This window comes from Ambystoma mexicanum, chromosome 8, assembly GCF_040938575.1.
Source record: "Ambystoma mexicanum isolate Mex_15411 chromosome 8, UKY_AmexF1_1, whole genome shotgun sequence".
NCBI lineage: Eukaryota > Metazoa > Chordata > Amphibia > Caudata > Ambystomatidae > Ambystoma > Ambystoma mexicanum.
In genome coordinates this window covers 1,379,218,432-1,379,236,197 of record NC_090929.1, presented here as the reverse complement: position 1 = coordinate 1,379,236,197, position 17,766 = coordinate 1,379,218,432, and the positions used below count along the sequence as shown (strand labels likewise).

The 17,766-nt window shown below is 45.8% G+C and overlaps 1 protein-coding gene across 1 annotated transcript in view; it reads right to left on the bottom strand.

Moving 5' to 3' along the window:
- DHX32 (DEAH-box helicase 32 (putative)) overlaps nucleotides 1-17,766 on the bottom strand; it is an 864,748-nt gene that overhangs the window by 694,315 nt on the left and 152,667 nt on the right. The window contains exon 3 of the mRNA XM_069611492.1: nucleotides 9,445-9,817. Within this exon, the coding sequence (XP_069467593.1) occupies nucleotides 9,445-9,817 (373 nt within the window). The remainder of the gene's footprint in view (nucleotides 1-9,444; nucleotides 9,818-17,766) is intronic.

Genomic DNA, 17,766 nt, shown 5'->3' with positions numbered 1-17,766 from the left:
AATCATAATTGCATCATACAACATGGCTAAACAGGGGCAGAAGCAGAAAGGATCATCGTCCGGGGACATCAAGGCACTCATGCAAGCGGCCGACTCCCAAAAACGCAACCTGCAGCAAACAACCGCCCAGATACACTCCCCCACCCCAAAAGACACGCTGGCACACGAGGATCTGCCCCGGCGCAGATCTGATTTGCTAGAGATACTGCAGGATCTAAAAAAGGACATTAAAAATAGCGCCACCGACCTAGCTAAGTCAATAGCAGACCTTAATAAAGGAATTACAGCAGTGGAAAAGCAGAGCAGGCACATGAGCAGGATGTACTAGCCAGGAGAGTTCAGGAGCTGGAGCAACAGATGGACTTTGTCCAAAGTAAACAAGAGGATGTCGAAAAATATATCAAGGCGTAATAACATAAGGATTCGAGGCCTCCAGCAAACAGTAAAAGAGCTATTTCGGCAAATATTGGGCCCAGAAGACGAGAGAGACATAATTCTGGACAGAACTCACAGGGTTTACTCCACCTACCAAATTAATAGAAATCTGATCCCTGAACCCTGATGCACTAACCAGAGTGCATCTATACCAACTAAAAGAAGATGTCATGCGTGCGGGCCGCAGAGCAGGTCCCATCCGGTACCAAACGGCACCCATTCAGCTCTACCAAGATTTAGCACAAGCCACCTTGCAAAAAAGGAAACGTCTGAGGGTGGTAAAAGACTAGCTGAGGAATAAGAAATTACAATACTGATGGATCTTCCCGAATGGTCTTCAGTTTGAATGGAAAGAGCAGAGATACACCATCACGAAAGAAGAGGACCTGGAAGAACTCAGGAGAGAGGAGGAGGAAGGCGGAGGTGAAGCGAGAAGAAAAATCCCCTCAGATAATTCTAAAGAGAGCGATACGCGGAAGAGTGAGCAATGGAAACCAGCGAGGCCTCGACCGAGAGGCCTTCCTAAAGAACACAAGGAGCAAGACTCGACGTGATGAACTCACACGAGAAGATGAAAAGTCACCAACAATGGGGGAAAATAGCTATGGAGGGTCAGAGTGACGGCCCTGTAATGATGAACAGCTGAGAAGTGAGTAAATTGGTACTTAACAAGAATCTCTTCACTGAAGACGGAAATGATCAATGCAGAGATGGGGGGGCAGAGAGAGGGGGGAGGGAGGTTGGCGGGGACACGGATCCCCATGTTCCTGGGAAAAGTTAATCCGGGTGAGTTATTGTGACAATTCATGTGAACTGTTAAAGTTAACAGTTATGGGGGAGTTAGAATTGGGGGGGGGGACTTTACATAAAGCGCAATCTTCGGTTGAGGACAAAAGACTACATGATAGCAGATCCCATAGATTTATGTGGAAAAGAGATAGGCTGGAAGGATATAAGGTACATTCCGAAACATGGCTGATCTAACGTTTGTTACACTCAATATTCAGGGGCTGAACACCCCAATAAAAAGAAGATCGATCATGAGATTACTGGGAGAATTGCAAGCCTCAGTAGTATGGATACAGGAAACCCACCTGCTCCCAGAGGATGAACAAAGACTGAGACACAGAGCATTCCCAACGCAATTCCTGGCTTTGAGTGGGACGACGAAGAGAGGAGTGGGAATCCTTATCGCCAAAGGGGTCCGCTTCGAGAAGCAGTATATAAAAAAAGACCTGGAAGGGAGATACCTAATCCTGGGGGGAACTTTAATGGACCAACTGGTGACCATGATGGCGATCTACGCTCCAAACGAAAAGCAAGATAGGTTCCTGCTGGAGCTACTCGCGGGGGCGGATTCTAATAGGGGGAGATTTCAATTACATAATGGATGCCCCAATGGAGAAAACTCTCCCAGCGACATCCAGCGATAACGCAAATAGGAAAGCCCTGGACCAATTTCTTAGAGACTTACAGCTAATAGAAACCTGGCATTTTTTTCGCCCACAGGAGAAGGCCTACACCTTCTATTTAACCGTATATAAAGGGCTCACCCGGATCGACATGATCCTGGTTTCGGATACAGCAATGCCACGTATCACTGGCCTAGAAATAGGAGTAGGATGTATATCAGACCACAAACCGGTCTCTATGACCATGGAAATGCCGCGCCCAAGGCCACAAATTCGTAGACCATGGCGTCTAAATGAGATATTACTGAAAGATTTGGCACTTAGATTAGATATAGAACAAGTGCTAAAAAACTACTTCACAGAAAACACCACACCGGGGATCAATTGGGGGAAAATATGGGATGCCAGCAAAGCCATAGTTCGAGGCAAATTTATTGCACATACAACAAACTTCCTAAAGAGGAAAGAGAAAGAGAGGCTAGAATTAGAAAATAAGGTACAAATGGCCAAAACCCAATACAAAGATAAGAAGTCCCAGAAGGCCTGGCGATAACTCAAACAAACCAAAGCCGCATTGGAGGCCCATTACACTATAAACTATGCATGCATTTTATGTCAGACACCTCTCAGGGGATAACCTTCAACGAGAGTCAAAAATGAAATTTTTGACACAAACAGAGTTGCCACAGTGCTAGACAAGAGCTGGAAGTGCCCATAAAAAAAGAAGAAGTGAGGGGGGTCATTAACGCTCTGAAAGGTCATAAATCCCCAGGCCCGGATGGCCTTGGCAATGCCTATTACAAAACGTTCCAAAACATAATAGGTGGCCCACTAACACACTTATTTAACCATGTAAGAGATAGTGGCCAAGTTACCAGAGATATGAGCCCAGCCACCACGGTCCTCCTATTAAAACCAGAGAGAGACCCAACAGATTGTGCGAATTATCGGCCCATCTCACTGTTAAATGGAGATGTGAAAATCTATTCCACTATCTTAGCACAAATACTGGCTAGGGTCCTCCCGTAAATAATCCGCCCGGACCAGGCGGGCTTTATAAGGGGGCGTCACACGTATGATAACAGTATTACCCAAATAGACCTTTTACAATTGAGCATTTGCACAATTGATCTAATTATAGTGGTCCTAATTGACCTTCTGCACAACTGACCTTTATATTATTGTAGTTATTATATATATGTATTGGGTTGGTTTTGGATTATAAATAACATAAGGGGATTGGGTGGGGAGATTCAGGGGGTTTTGGATTTGGTGGGGGCTGCAGGGGGGAGTTTCCCCCTGCATATATGTCCTAACTGACCTTCTAAATTAGATCAATTCTCCCGAGGTCAATTCTCCTGAGGTCAGTTGTGAAAAGGTCAATTAGTGATAACATCTGTAGGGCAATAAACATCATCAAATGGGCGCAAAGAACAGGCCAACCTATGTCAGTATTAGTGCTAGATGCCTCCAGAGCTTTTGACAGTCTAGATTGGAGCTTCCTGCAGATGGTCCTAGAGAGATTTGGATGCGGCCCAACCTTCTCCCGTATGGTATTAGCCAATTTTGTACACCCTTCCACAAGGCTGATAGTTAATGGCCAGCTGACCAAAAGCATCACAATCCGCAAAGGTACCAGACAGGGGTGCCCCCTTTCGCCGTTAATTTTTGCAGTGGCCATGGAGCCTCTGGCACAGGGGATACAAGCAGAGCATCCAGGGGGTGGAGACGGGAACTTGTGGGCCCCAGAAAATAGCTCTATAGGCGGATGACATCCTTCTATTCTTGAGAAACACAGAATATTTTTTTTATTTTTTTTTATTTATTTGCATTTGTTAAGCACACTTGCAGCCCAAAAGGCATCGAGGCACTGTTACAGAGGATACATAGATTTAAGATTACATACGGGTGCCAGAGGCTCTTAGTTACAGTTTGGCAGGCAAATAGGCAGTGGAGGATACAGATATAATTCACACAAAGAGTCTGGTTTTGATAGCCTTACAAAAGGCTAGGTGGGACTTAATGAGTCTTAGGTGAGGAGAGAGGGCGTTCCAGTGCGTGGCTGCTAGGGTGGGGAAACTGGTGCCACCAGCGCGCACTTTCCGTGATGTAGGCCTAACAATGGTGTTGGCATAGATGGATCTGAGCGGTCTTGTGGTGGAGTGCCTGGTAATTCTGTTAGTCAAGTAGGGGGGGGCAAGTTCGTGAAGGCATTTATCACCTCCCCATGTCATTACAATCTTAGAGAAATTTGCAGAAGCCTCAGGGTTCCATATAAATTACCCCAAATCTAAGGCGCTTAACATAACAGAAGACCCGGGGCGGGTGGCAGGGTGAGAAAAGAAAATCCCCTAAAGTGGAGCCAAGGACCTACAGCTTACTTGGGCATTAACCTAGCACCTACCTACAGGAAACTTTATGGAGCAAATATCCCGAAGCTTCTGACAACTCTGTCGGAAGATTTGAAAAGATGGGATATGCAAGAATTGTCCTGGTCGGCATGGATAGCAGCAGTTAAAATGTCCTAAATTACAGTGGGCGCTCTCCCAGTGAAAATTCCTACCCCTCCCCTGGCGATTCAGAACCTACAAAAGAAGACTATGGCCTTCATATGGAAAGGGAAGAAACCCAGAATCCCAAAAAAAGTCCTATTCTGAACTCAGACAATGGGAGGGCTAGGGGTGCCAGAATTCCGAAGATATTTGTGGGCAGCGCAGGTAGCCCCGATGCTGTAATGGACCCCAAGGGAGAACCAAAATAGATGGGTAAACCTAGAGAGAGAAGCAACGAAAACCCCATTAGAATGTCAGGGATTCTTGCGCCCAAGAAATAGAGGGAATGGAGGCACACTACTGGAAACAACAAAAGCTTCACTATGGTATTGGGATAAAGCCCTACGTAGTAAAAAATGTAAATTAGGAGAGGGCCTCACACCTATGGCCAATAACCCGGACTTCACACCCGGTTTACAACACTGCTTCTGGTCCCGCTGGGAAGGAGGGAGGAACCTTACTTTGAAAGAATTTTACATACATGGGGTCCCCCTAACATTTGAAGGGTGTAAAGAAAGGTTTTTGATCCCTGGAAGCGAACGATATCACTATACTCAGATCAGACATTAGGTCACGAATACAAAGGTGAAGGAAGGAGCATCCAGGCAACCGATAGGGCTGGAACTCACTATACAGGAAGGGTTACCCGAAAAAGGGGTATCGCGAATATATAGACTACTCTTTGGGGTGAACCTAGAAGAAAGTCTCTCATACATAGTGAAATGGGAGGAGGATGTGGGTAAACCTATCTCTATAGAGACATTGGAGCAAATATGGCAGCGAATGGTAAAGGATTCCAAATGTGCATTAACCAAAGAGGCAGCAGTCAAACTATGCCTTAGGTGGTACATGACCCCGCAGCGAATACACTCGATCAATTCCATTTATTCTCCACTATGCTGGCGAGGCTGTGGGAAAGTGGGTGACTTGATTAATATGTGGTGGACCTGTTCTCAAGCCCAGACATATTGGAAAGAGATCCTGAGTCACATCAAAGAAATAACGAAAGCACTGCTCCCCATGGATCCAACAGTGATACTGCTAGGAGAGGCAGACGAAGGCAGCTACGCAAATACCGGGAATACGGCTGCGCTTATAACCCACATGCTGAGCGCGGCGAGAATTAACTTGGCACACATCTGGAAAAGCAAACAAGAACTAGTAGAGGCCATGTGGTGGGTCAAGCTATGGGGAGTTACGCCCTTAGAAAAAGTAACAGCTTTGACATACGGCTCAAACTCAAAATACCTGAATACGTGGATGCCGCTCCATGAATTCACTAGAGACAACGAACAAATGTACTTCAAACCCAGAGTACTACGTAAAGTTTCCAGTTCATGACTAAAGAAAGTAGAGAAGAACTACTTCGAAAAATCACACTGAGACATAAATAAAATGTTATATGAACTCAGACGAACATTATTGAAACAAGGACAAGCGGGGAAGGGTTGGGGGGATGGGGAACGGTAGTTAACGGTTTAACTGTTACACTCAAGAACTCAATGGAAGAAGGCAATGAGAATCACAAGACAATTGAGATTGAATGTTATTAAATGTACCATTTAAGATGCCCGCTGTCTCCACTCCTCTTCCTCCTGGACATCGAGCCACTAGCGATTGAGTTTAGAGCTAACACCAACTGGACCGGTTTCGTCTGGCCGGGAGGAGGAGAAGACAGCCTTTCGCTCTATGCAGATGACCTGCTCATATACCTCAGTAACCCGAGTATCTCGTGCCCGGTGGTCTCCCTCATACTCAGGGAATATCAGCACTTTGCAGGCCTAAAGGTTAATGATGCCAAAACCATTTTCTTCCCAATTCAGGGTGGCGAGTCTGCGATCCCGCAGACCTGTCCATATCACGTCTCTATCAGGGAACTCAAATACCTGGGTATACGGCTCGACCCGACGCTTGATGGGTTGAGACACCCCCCATTGGCAATCTCTTCCCCTATCGCTAATGGGCCGAGCCGCACTATTCAAAATGATGACCCTTCCCAGACTGTTGTATGTCCTCCAGAACGCCCCATTCCCCATCACCCGAGAAACCTTCGCACTCATTGACAAGAACCTGCGCACACTGCTATGGGGCGGGAAACAATCCAGGATCGCCCTTGACATGCTCCAGAGATCGGTGTGGGAGGGAGGCATCGGTTTACCCTGCATACGCACCTATTACCTGGCCACACAGATAGGAGTAGTGAATGACTGGATGCACGCGGAACCCACACTGCCACACACCCGTATAGAGCTAGAGACCATGTCCCCGCTAACACCGCTCCAAATCCTCTATGCCACCCACGATCAACTCCCGGTGCTGCCCAAAATGACCCACCCAATCCGGCAAGCTTGGTGGGCCGCACACAAACTAATCGGCTGGGAAGGACAGCCAACACTGTCGCAACCCATATGGCACAATGCGCTCCACCCGGAACTAGTAAAAATGGGCTCCTTCGGTCACTGGCTGGCAAAAGAAATACATACATTAGCACACGTGATACAAGAGGGTCGCCTCCTGTGCTTTGAGACCATGCGCGAACAATTCGACCTGGCACCCATCGTCAGGTTTCGGCATGCGCAACTGTCCCACCCCATCCGCACCCAATTCCCAGACACGACGGTCGTACCCTCCTGCTCTCCCATCGAGACCAATATTCTCCCACAGCACATCCCTTCTAGGGTCTCTTCCACTCTCTATCAGTCCCTTAACTCATTTGGGGCTGCACAACTCGACGGGCTAAAGGCAAAGTGGGAAAGGGATCTGGGCCCCTTGGAACCTGAAGATTGGGTGGAGGCGTTAATGTCCCCCAGAGAAATCGGTATAGAATCCAAGCTCAGACTAATACAGCTGAGGATCCTCCATCGTTCATACCACTCACGCACTGCAATGGCCAGATGGGGCGGAATAGAAGACAGGACATGTGTTCGATGCAAAACTGAACCCGCCACCTTCTACCATATGATATGGGACTGTCAGGCGATACAGGCCTTCTGGGTGGGCTGTGTCAACACAATCTCAGCCACTCTGGCGACACCAATCCCTAGGGACCCCAAGATGGTACTCTTGGGCATTGGGGGTGAAGTAGACATGTCCAAATATGAGAAAATGTTTTTGGCAATTGCGTGGGGGCAGGCAAAAGACTTATCGCGGTCAATTGGGGATCTGCCGATCCACTAAGCCTGAACCGGTGGAGTAATGAGCTGGACAGGTGCGCAACCTTAGAGCGACGGATCTATAATGCAAGGGGCTGTCCCCGCAAATTCGAAAAAATATGGGGTAAATGGCTGGATGCTGAATGAGCCCTGCGGGCGGGGGTACATCGGTAAAACTGCTAGCATTGTTTGCCTTCCTTGTCCTATTGATGTCTTACGGTCCTTGGCCCCGCGGGCCCTGTTGTTATGGTTAATTGCCTTCAAAATGTATACCGCTGATCCATGTCTTATTCATGTACGTTTCTTTATGTTATGTTGTTTAAAATCAATAAACAGAGTTATAAAAAAAAATGTACCATTTATATTTGTTGTAACCCGAGCTCTTGAGAAGAAAATTAAAATGAAGTTCGTAAAAAATAAATTCATGAAAACACTAATGAATTTCCTCCAAAGCAGACTCTCAGACTAGGGTACTTCATCAGCAGCAGGAAAACTGGCAATTGGGCGGTATCTAGACAGAAAAATCCTTTAAAAACCCTTCCATAAGCAGGCAGCCTTACATTAAAACCTGTGGCAGCCCACATTCATTTGCACCAACACCGACTCCCAAAAGTATTTTTCGAGCATTGGGAACACATTTTAGTTCATTCAGTGTAAACATTTCCATCCACCTTTTTCCTTAAGGAGGTTTTCAAAGGGAGACAATGGAAGCATGCAGCCATCTGTGTGTTTGTGTTACAGAAACTAATTGGAGGAATAAGAAAATGAATGTACAACTTTTTCACTCTATGCTGAAAAACTGACAACAACTTTACCAGGAAATGTTTTTTGTGAATGGCTGTGTGCTTGAATACAAGAATATGTTTAATGTGAGAGGCATTGTTTGGTAGTTGTCCCACCATGCAGAGTCAGAACTTTAAGTGCAGTCTTCTAGAGCAGGTTAGGCAGCTGTCGGAAGGGATCTCGGATGTACCTCTACAAGAGAACAAGGGTCATTTTAGTGCTATCCAGGGGGCGGTGCTAAATTGATCAGCACATTCACTAATTTGGCAAAAGCACTACCAATAGTGGTGCAAAGAACATAATAAGCCCTGGGGATCGGCCTTAGCCCCACCTTACCCCCCACCCCAATTCTGTGTTGTTGGTTTTGTAGACTCTTGGACTCTTTTCTTAAATCAAACACATTTTATTCTGATCTTTTCATTACAAAATTTAAAACTGAGACATTTACAGAACTTATCTCACAACACACAGGAGTTCCCATGACATTGGGCCTCATTACGACTTCGGCGGTATCAATGCTGCTATTGTGAAATCGGGTCCGGGTTCCCAGAATGGGAAATTCCCGGGCCATTTTGAGTTTGGAGGGCCCGGTAATTCCTCCCTCCAGGAACCCGGGCCCGGACCTTCCCCATTCCCATCTGAGCCCCCATAGGGCTCAATGGGAGAGGTTACAAACAATGGGCCGATTACGAGCGGCCCGTTGTTTGCTCCCTCTTCCCTCGCGGGACCCGGTAAGGACGCCTGGTTTGACCAGGCGTTACTTACCGGTTCCCGCGAGGGGAGCTTGTAATGAAGCGGAACGTGTTTAACGGGTCCGCCTCCTTTAGTGGAGCCCATTAACCCGTTCCTCCTCACTAATAATGAGGCCCATTGACTTTCTATCCAACACTAAAGCTAATACATTGTTAAAACACCCTCATTTCATAACGAAACCAAATCATTTGTCAACTTTTACTTCTTGATCTTAAGGAGTCTTACCATGCCAAAATCTTTGTGTAGGCATACAGATTGATTGTAATGAACACACGTGTTAGAATAGCATTGAGGGCTCGAGTTACCCCTTAAAAATTGATCAAGAAAGAAGCTGGACAAATGGTAAAGATCACTTACTTGCTCACAGGCTAGAAAGATGGCAACGTCACCGCTTTCCTTCGTGTGGTGTATCTCAAAGAGCAGTCTTAAAGCCGAAACAAAATGGTCTTCTTGTATTACACAAGTGTAAACAACTTCTGCTGAACGCGAGCTTTGAACCTCCAATAGGGGCATGTTGCTATAGTAAGGATGCAGAGCCAGGGACATATAAGGGGCTGTCATTATTACAAGCTTCAGGTCAGACCGGGTTATCAAAACATCAGACAGGAGACCCAGTAGAACATCGGTAGCAACAGTTCGCTCATGTACTTCATCGATGAGGATAACTCCATAGCAGGTCAGAAGCGGATTGGACATCATCTCTCTAAGCAACATGTCATCAGTGCAGTACCTGCAACAAACAAGCATTAAGAACTCATTGCAATGTGTGAGGAACTCTGTTTTCAAATGCACAGCATTATGTTTTCAAGGTAGTGGACAAGAGTTTACCTCTACTATTTCACCACAGGTTCTATGTTGGACATGTCCCTGTTTAAGAGTACATTGCTATTAGTCGTACCCCTGCCCATCAACAATCATGGGATCCAGAATAACCACACTAAATGTAGTGATGAACACTGCAGAGTTCCACTGAGGTCTGCCTACTAACTGGAAAATAGTAATTACAAAATCAACCTTTGGAAGAAAGAGGGTGGAAGTAAGGAAGGAGGAGGATAGGAAAAGTATGAGATTGAGCGAGTGTTCTAGCTTGTAAGGACGATGGAGGGGAACAGAGAGATTGAACGAAGTGGGAGAGAAAGAGAGGAGAGAAATAGAGAGAAAGAAAGAATGAGAGAATAAACTAAGAGCGATAGTGAGAGAGAAACAGAGACAGAGACAAGGAAGAGAGAGGGAGAGAGAGAAAGAGAGAGAGAGAGAGAGAGAGAGAGAGATCCCCATGTCTTACTATGAACTGTCTCCCTTAATGTTAGCAGAACATGCCTGCAAGTTTAGCTGATCACAATATACTGTATGTGTCTTTCTCTGTTGAACTGCTTGTAAATGTAACCCAATTACAAGAAGTAGTCTTGTGCTCAGGCGCAAGGATTGGAGGAACGGATGTCTCTCTAGTCCAGAGGCCATGTAATGCTTAGCGTACTAAGTGAAAAGGCCATCAGAGAGAAGGCGCAGAATCCCTGGAGCACGACTCCCTCCACAAAAGACCTACGAGCGCACATTAGCCCTCTCCTTGAAAGACCACACCATTTTGTATCTGCCTAGGGCAGAATCTCAGTGAAGGGGGAAAGGTTTCAATCGCTCTTTTAATGGTTATCATCATTTACCTTCACATGATCTGTGCCTCTCCGACTATAAATCTATGCTATGGCAACCTCCCCTGCACGCCTGCATTTTTGGATATGTTGGGGTGTCGATTTTGTATAACTAATGTAAAAACGGGAAGAGAGAGGAGAGGCCACATGGCCATCACCAACCCACCCAGGCCTTCAACAGAACATTGAGCGATGCTCACATTGCTAACATTAACATCCGCTCACCTTTCACACAGAAAGCCAGAGGGGAAGCGAGCAGTCTATTCACTTGTTGGTGTGGGCGTCTGAGCATGAGATGAGCCGTGTTTTGGGATAAGGACTGAACAGGAGAGTGGGAACAAGGCTGGCAGGGCCTGCAAGTGTGGGCTTGACAGCACTAGGTTATACCTGGTGTAATATGCTAAGGTGCACGAGACACTGGTACTATGGCGGGTGTGAAAGGTGCACATCCGTTTGTTAGGTATTGTATTAGGGAAGGAGCTACCCCACCCTCTCTAAATGCCCCCCTCCCCACCTCAACCCTCGGATGCTGTAAGATGCAAGTTATAAGTATAATGGGGGAATGCACAAAAGGCAAAACATCCATAAGGACTAGGTGTAGGCGTTCCACCGTACACTCTTTGGGGAGCATGGCAGTCCTTATCTAGCTGTAGTGCGAGGATCATGGACTATAGAACACGTTGCAGCATTCCCTTTCACTCCTGACAGGAATCTATCATATCAGTATGGAGGGTGGTTGCTCCTGGCCCTGTCATAGGTCTGTGTAAGGTGTGTGGATGATATTATCCGCATCTTGCTGCTGGCCCCATGTCCAGTGCAAGGACTCATGCTCCAAAGTAGCAATTGACAGAAGGGTCATACATCCACCAGTCATCTTCAATAGAGGAGAGAACGGAACAACATTACCAGTCAATCACCTGACAATCTGCCAAATACTGCTGGTGTGACACATGCAACATTCTGCAAAGCCCCTTGCTGGGGTATGGGATAATTATATGAAACAGGCTCCACCACAGCACAGCCATGAGAAAGATGCAACAAGCTAAGTATCTCTCCATTTGGGCTTAGATCTGAGCATATCCCTTAAACATTACCCCTGCGGGCAGTTCTGAACATTATTATTGGTGTGCATGACTTTCCCCTGTGGCAGCACCATCAAAATATAAAACATATCTCGATTTCATGCACTCAAATACACTTACGCAGATGGGGGATATATCGAGGGGAACGCGGACAGAGAGCGGGTGCAGGAGGGGAGGATGAATGGATAGGAGGTTAAGCATTGGTGTATGGAAGAAGGAGGGAGGATGTGTGATTCAATGTTTATGAGAATAGATCAGGGGTAGGCAACATTTGGCTGTCTAGATGTTTTGCTCTACATCTCCCGTCAGCCTTGGCCACCATAGTGAATGGTGAGGGATCATGGAAGTGGAAGTCCAAAACTGGAGGGATGAGTGGTAGATTTGAAGATGGATGAATGCATGGGAGTTTTATGTCATATAATAGTCTGAGGAAGTTTGGAAAGAAAAAAGCATGTGTGTGACATCAACTAATACATTATTCGAAAAGCATGTAAACTTGGATAAGTGAGTGAATCAATAAGAATGGGTAAATGAGTGAGTGTGAGAACATCAGTGTGAAGCCTACAGCAAGGCCATGTCACGTGATCCCACTCAGGCCAATGTTGGCAATGTCTTGTTACTTATCCATGAACCCCGGGCCAAAAAACAAAATCATTGTGTTACTTTGTACAGGGTCTTCTACAACCCTTGATGGCCTTCACCTACTTGATTTTGGCAGCTTCCCACACCGTTTTGCTGGGAACCAATAGTGGAAGTAAAAGCTCCTTACCCTTGTGTTCGGTAAACCTGTAGTACAGGGCGTCTTTTTTTTTACACCACATCCCCTTTCCTGGTCCTTCCTCTCCTCCCAGGACTCTCTCTCTCGTGCATGGCGGAGAGTGAGGTCTGTAATATCAAGTAGGTTGAAGTTCAGAAAGCCTCATATTGTATTTTCCTTTGATCCAGGGGTAGAGAAGCCACATATGTAGTTATTGGAGGCCACCATTTAAAAATCTTCCACCAACATTTAAAAAATGTGTTCCGAATGACACTGTAAAAAGATTGTAGTTTGTGTTCTATAAAGCCATGCACAAACCTGGTCTACCTCTAAAGTTCATTCTGCTGATATGGGGGGACTTTTGGGTGCTAGAATGATGCCACTCCTGGCAAAGAGTCTTCATGATACCCTATATTCCATACAATTGGACCATATTTGATGTTTTTAACATCAACATAGGGCTCCCTGGTGCCTCCCTGCTGGAAACACCGTAGTTGGCTGCCAAGAACTGGCTTATGGTAGCTCCATCCTTGGACTTTCGTGCAGCCCCTGGTCTCAATCTCTGCTACAGTACTCCCATGTCACTCATGAGCAGCAGAGTCTATGACCTCCTCAATGGTACCACAGGAAATGCATGATGGAAGCGTGGTGGAATAGATTACACAATTATCAAGCAAGGCCGCCTTTGGACCTTCACTTTTATTTGCTGTATGTGTGATATGCCTCTGCTAGAGCATTTTCACTGGCTCGAGACCTGCATACCAATGTAGTGTAATCAGTAGGGCGAGAAGTGTAATTATGGACAGAAAGGATAACCTCGCTCTACATTAATTCCAGAACTAATCCCGGGTGATTTACATAAAGTTGCAAGAGCGGCTATTCTGATGCAACGCACAGCAAAAGAATCAATACCTTTTAATTCGGAACGTAACCTCATGAATTTCACAAAACCGTATTACACTTTCAATTAAATATGTTGACCACGTTATTGGCATTCATTGACTTTCAAAAGAAAATGTATTCTTGTCTGCTAGTTACTCTCGATGTTCAGCCTTGTGCACAGGAATAGCATGGCTGAAATGTATCAGGAGGACAAACTAGCAAGACAAACACTGTACTTAACAGTCAAAGGGCGCCAGCGAATCTTCAAGCGAGATTTGGATGCTTTTGTAAATTCACATAAACCTTGGCAGGAAGCAGCCCGCCCGAGGCCAAGGAGATCAAAAGACAGACCTAGACTCCTGCAAACGCAGAGTGCAGGAATTGATGGCTTTAGGGCATAGACATGACTGAACGGAAATAGATGTCCCGCACAGGCAGCGGACTAACATGTACATGTACGAATATACCTAAAGTTGATGTAAGGTCTTAGAATAATGTATGTGGAATAGGCTGTGGCGTGGGGGGTGGGTTACACAGACACATGTGACTGGACATTGAAGCAATATATGCAAGAGGCTGTACGTTATATTGTTGTTTAAAAATCAATAAAATACGTTTTTTGTTTTAAACCTTCCTTCTACGAGGATCACCTTTTAAAGACATACATCTACAGGGGTTAACTTTGAAGCAATCAAAGGCCGCACGAGAGGAGAGAATGACCAAGGGAAAATTAGCTAATGTGGATCAAACTGGATAGATGGGTCAGCAAGACGAATACCGTGCTGTATACCGTGCTGTATGGCTGTGCATGTTATCCGAATAAGAGCGCACATTCAACTCTGTTGTAAGATATCTCCGTAGGTTAATGCAACTCTTCAGGTCAGAGGTTAAACTGTTTAGTGGGAATTAGTCAACTTCCTCCATCAGACATTGATAGAAGATGTACAGACGAAGAGGGTAATTGTGAGATGTAATGGCAGACCTTGCATGGGTCTAAGGCAGAGCCACTCACATGTCAGGCCTGCCCCTGTTTGATTGCAGTCCTTCAGAAGTCAGTAAAATGAGAACTACTGCAATGTGAAATATTAAACTATGACAAGCTCATGACAGACCTATACCTCTGAGGGGCCGGGAGGACTGGGGGCAGTCACTGAAAGGTTTACTGTGCAGTATGGAACTTTGCTTTCTTCTAGGGATGTTCACATGACAGCTGCTGAGGTTGATCATTTTACGACAGAGAGAGTTCAGGAATGCAGACATTTGCCTCATGAAGATCCTAGGGCAGGAGAGGAGGTGGTCAAAAGACAAGCATGTATGGTGCAGCTATTCATCCTTCTAGTGGCATTTATTTGAGGAGTATTGAGGTTAGTGCTTTTAAAATAAGGAGAGTTCATGACAGGCATGGCATGCTAAGGCAGTCAGCCAAATTCCGAGAATGCATGATTAATCAATGTATGTCCGTAACCTCAGTTAAATAAGTACAATTTAACTATGCAATCATGTGATCTTCCTGGCATGCTTGTATTCGGAAAAAACAGCACGACACATATTGCTGTACTAACAGCCTTATTGTGACAGAGCCGTAAAACTACACGGATGGATAAAAACATGCAAAGACAAGCTATCTGCCTGTTTTAAACGCTTTATGCCAGTTTTGTTGGGTTTCCCTTGACGAAGAGGAGCATGTAGCAGGAATTACTGTGCATACATGTCTAGGCTGTGGAAGGGGAAGCGACAGCTACTCTGCCCGCATCTTATTTTCATGCAAGCAGAGAAACTGCCTGGGGATTGCACCCGCAAACGTCAGGTGGCATCCATAGGGATTCGAAGTCAATAGAGCCACCATGTTCGCACATGGCGGAGGCCATTACTCATCACGGCCATAGGTGCATGCTTGCAGGGCAGTGATCAAAGATTATTTTTCAGCTAAGGAATTAAATTAATGGGCATCGAGGAACTACCTAATATCTCTGCCTTTCCCCGCCTCAGAGAGAAAACCCTTAAAAGACAGCAGAGCGGACCGCAGACATAAGTACTGTCCCAGAGGTAGTAGGCCCCCTCCACTGGATTTATGTGCCCATTCAAAATCAGCCTGTAATTATTTTTGAATTATTATTCCTTTTGTCCAGGTGGGAATAAAGAATTAATTTCCTTGATTCAGACTGTCTACATGCCTGCTACCGACACTCATCCTTCTGATGGGGCTTGCATGAGTACCACTGAGGTTTGTACCGTTCCAATGAGGAGATGTGATGGCAGGAATTTACCTCGAAAACTGCTTGCCAGGCTGATGCAGAGTCCAAAAAATCACCCCTTGGATATGGCTGAAATCAGTGCCATAATATGGCAAAGTGGTGCGTTTGTGAATACCTGTATCTGGGAAAACCAGCACCACACTTCAGGAATCGTTTTTAAAAGGTTACTTTTTAACAGCTGAAAAGAAAGAGTTAATTTTGCTTATATGAAACACACTCCTACAAGAGCTGACAGGTATTAGGCCTGCAAGATGCCACTTTCTTTTTCTTTGAACTACTGATGGCTAATCTTTTCAACCCACTGTGATATGTGTGCATTGTTAGCTGGAAAGGCCTGTTCTACTTTCCCATTGCAGGTAGAACGGTTTTGCTTGCATTTTTAAAACCACCATAGTGTAATTATGGAATTTATGTTGTATTTGTGTTTTTTATCTCTTTAGATTCGAGTAATTTTGCTGTTCTTTCTATTTTTTATGTACATGTCTTTTCTATTTCTTCTTTCTGTTCACATCAAATTTTACTTTTGGATGAAGAATGTGTAAAAACTCCTTTTATGTGACTAAGTGCACAATACATCTTTAAAACAACGTACCATAGTATTGGTGAAGTTTCGTAAACATGCCCCCATTCTCCAATGACAAGGATGTCAAGGACACTGGTCTTGGGTTGATAAAGCTATGTGTACAAACGAAGCTGCCCTGTACCTGAACGCAGGATATTCCGTTCATTTGAATGCCCATAGCACCTTGCCCTGCAATGGAAGATAACTTCCAGAGATGGCCACTAGTTGGTGCTGTAACTTGGGTACATTGTTTACTGAAATGGCATATATTCAACTCTTGGGCTAATTGGAAATACTTGGATTTTCCAGGCATGTTCACATGCTCGTTTTTCAATTCCAAGCTTCAACCAACATCTGATTCCTGTGGGACGTCCTGGGTTATTCATGCTTTTCAACACACTGTGGCATGACGGAATTCCTAGGACTATTCCATAACCTAACTTTCAAGAAAAAGTCTGAGGGCTGGGAGGATCGCTCAGCAGCAAACGTGCGCCTTGGAAGCAAGACCACACAACGCAACACAGGTTCGATTCCTGGGTACGCGCTTAGAAACCTCTGGGGGGGTCATTACAACCCACGCGCTAATTGCGCCAACTTTACCACCATGGTGTAAACTATGTTTACACCATGGTGGATGGCGGATTTACCGCCCCATTCCAAGGTGAGTGGGGCGGTAAATCCCCATTTCCCATTTTCCCTTCCCCATTCCCATTTTTGCCCCATAGGGCATAATGGGAGTGGGTAAGGCGCAAATTACGCCACCGTAAATTACGGTGGCGTAATTAGCATCATGGCAGGTTAGCGCCATGGGCCCTCATTACGACCCTGGCGGAAATCGAAAAACGATGGCGGAAATGCAATACCGCCATCGAATAGCGCTCGGTGCGACTATGACCCGTCACCGCAAAGTACGATGCCATTAGCGACACCGTAGTGAACGCCAACGCTAACTGCACCAAGTACGCGCGCGCGCGCCATGCCAAACCGTAAATTCCACCATGGCGCAAGGGTACGCGAATTCCGACCCTAGCGGACATGTACCTAACGCCATCAAGCACGGCGGAAAGTACCATTCCGCCATGGTGAGAAGTACGGCATCGCGAATCAACCGTAAACGGCCCCACTGAGTGCCTGTACACCGCTCCCTGGCCACATAGTACAACTCCCCGTAGGTGCAACGAAGTCACAATGCAACCAGTGAAATGTACAAGTCACCCATGCATGCCAACGAACAAAAGAATCTGAAGAGGGGCCAATGGGAGCTGCAGGGCACAGATGGCACGAATACAGAAGCCATTCCAATGGACATGACCTCAGTCCCCCACCAAGAAACGCACGCAAACACAGGCACCTGTGACCAGCAATATTCCGAAAATCACATCATTCCACCAGTCCACCTGGCTGACCGGCATCTGTTACACAAAACCTAATCCCCCGCCCCTGAGCATGACATCATTCAAACAGTCATATTGGCAGCCCTCATCCCTGACCT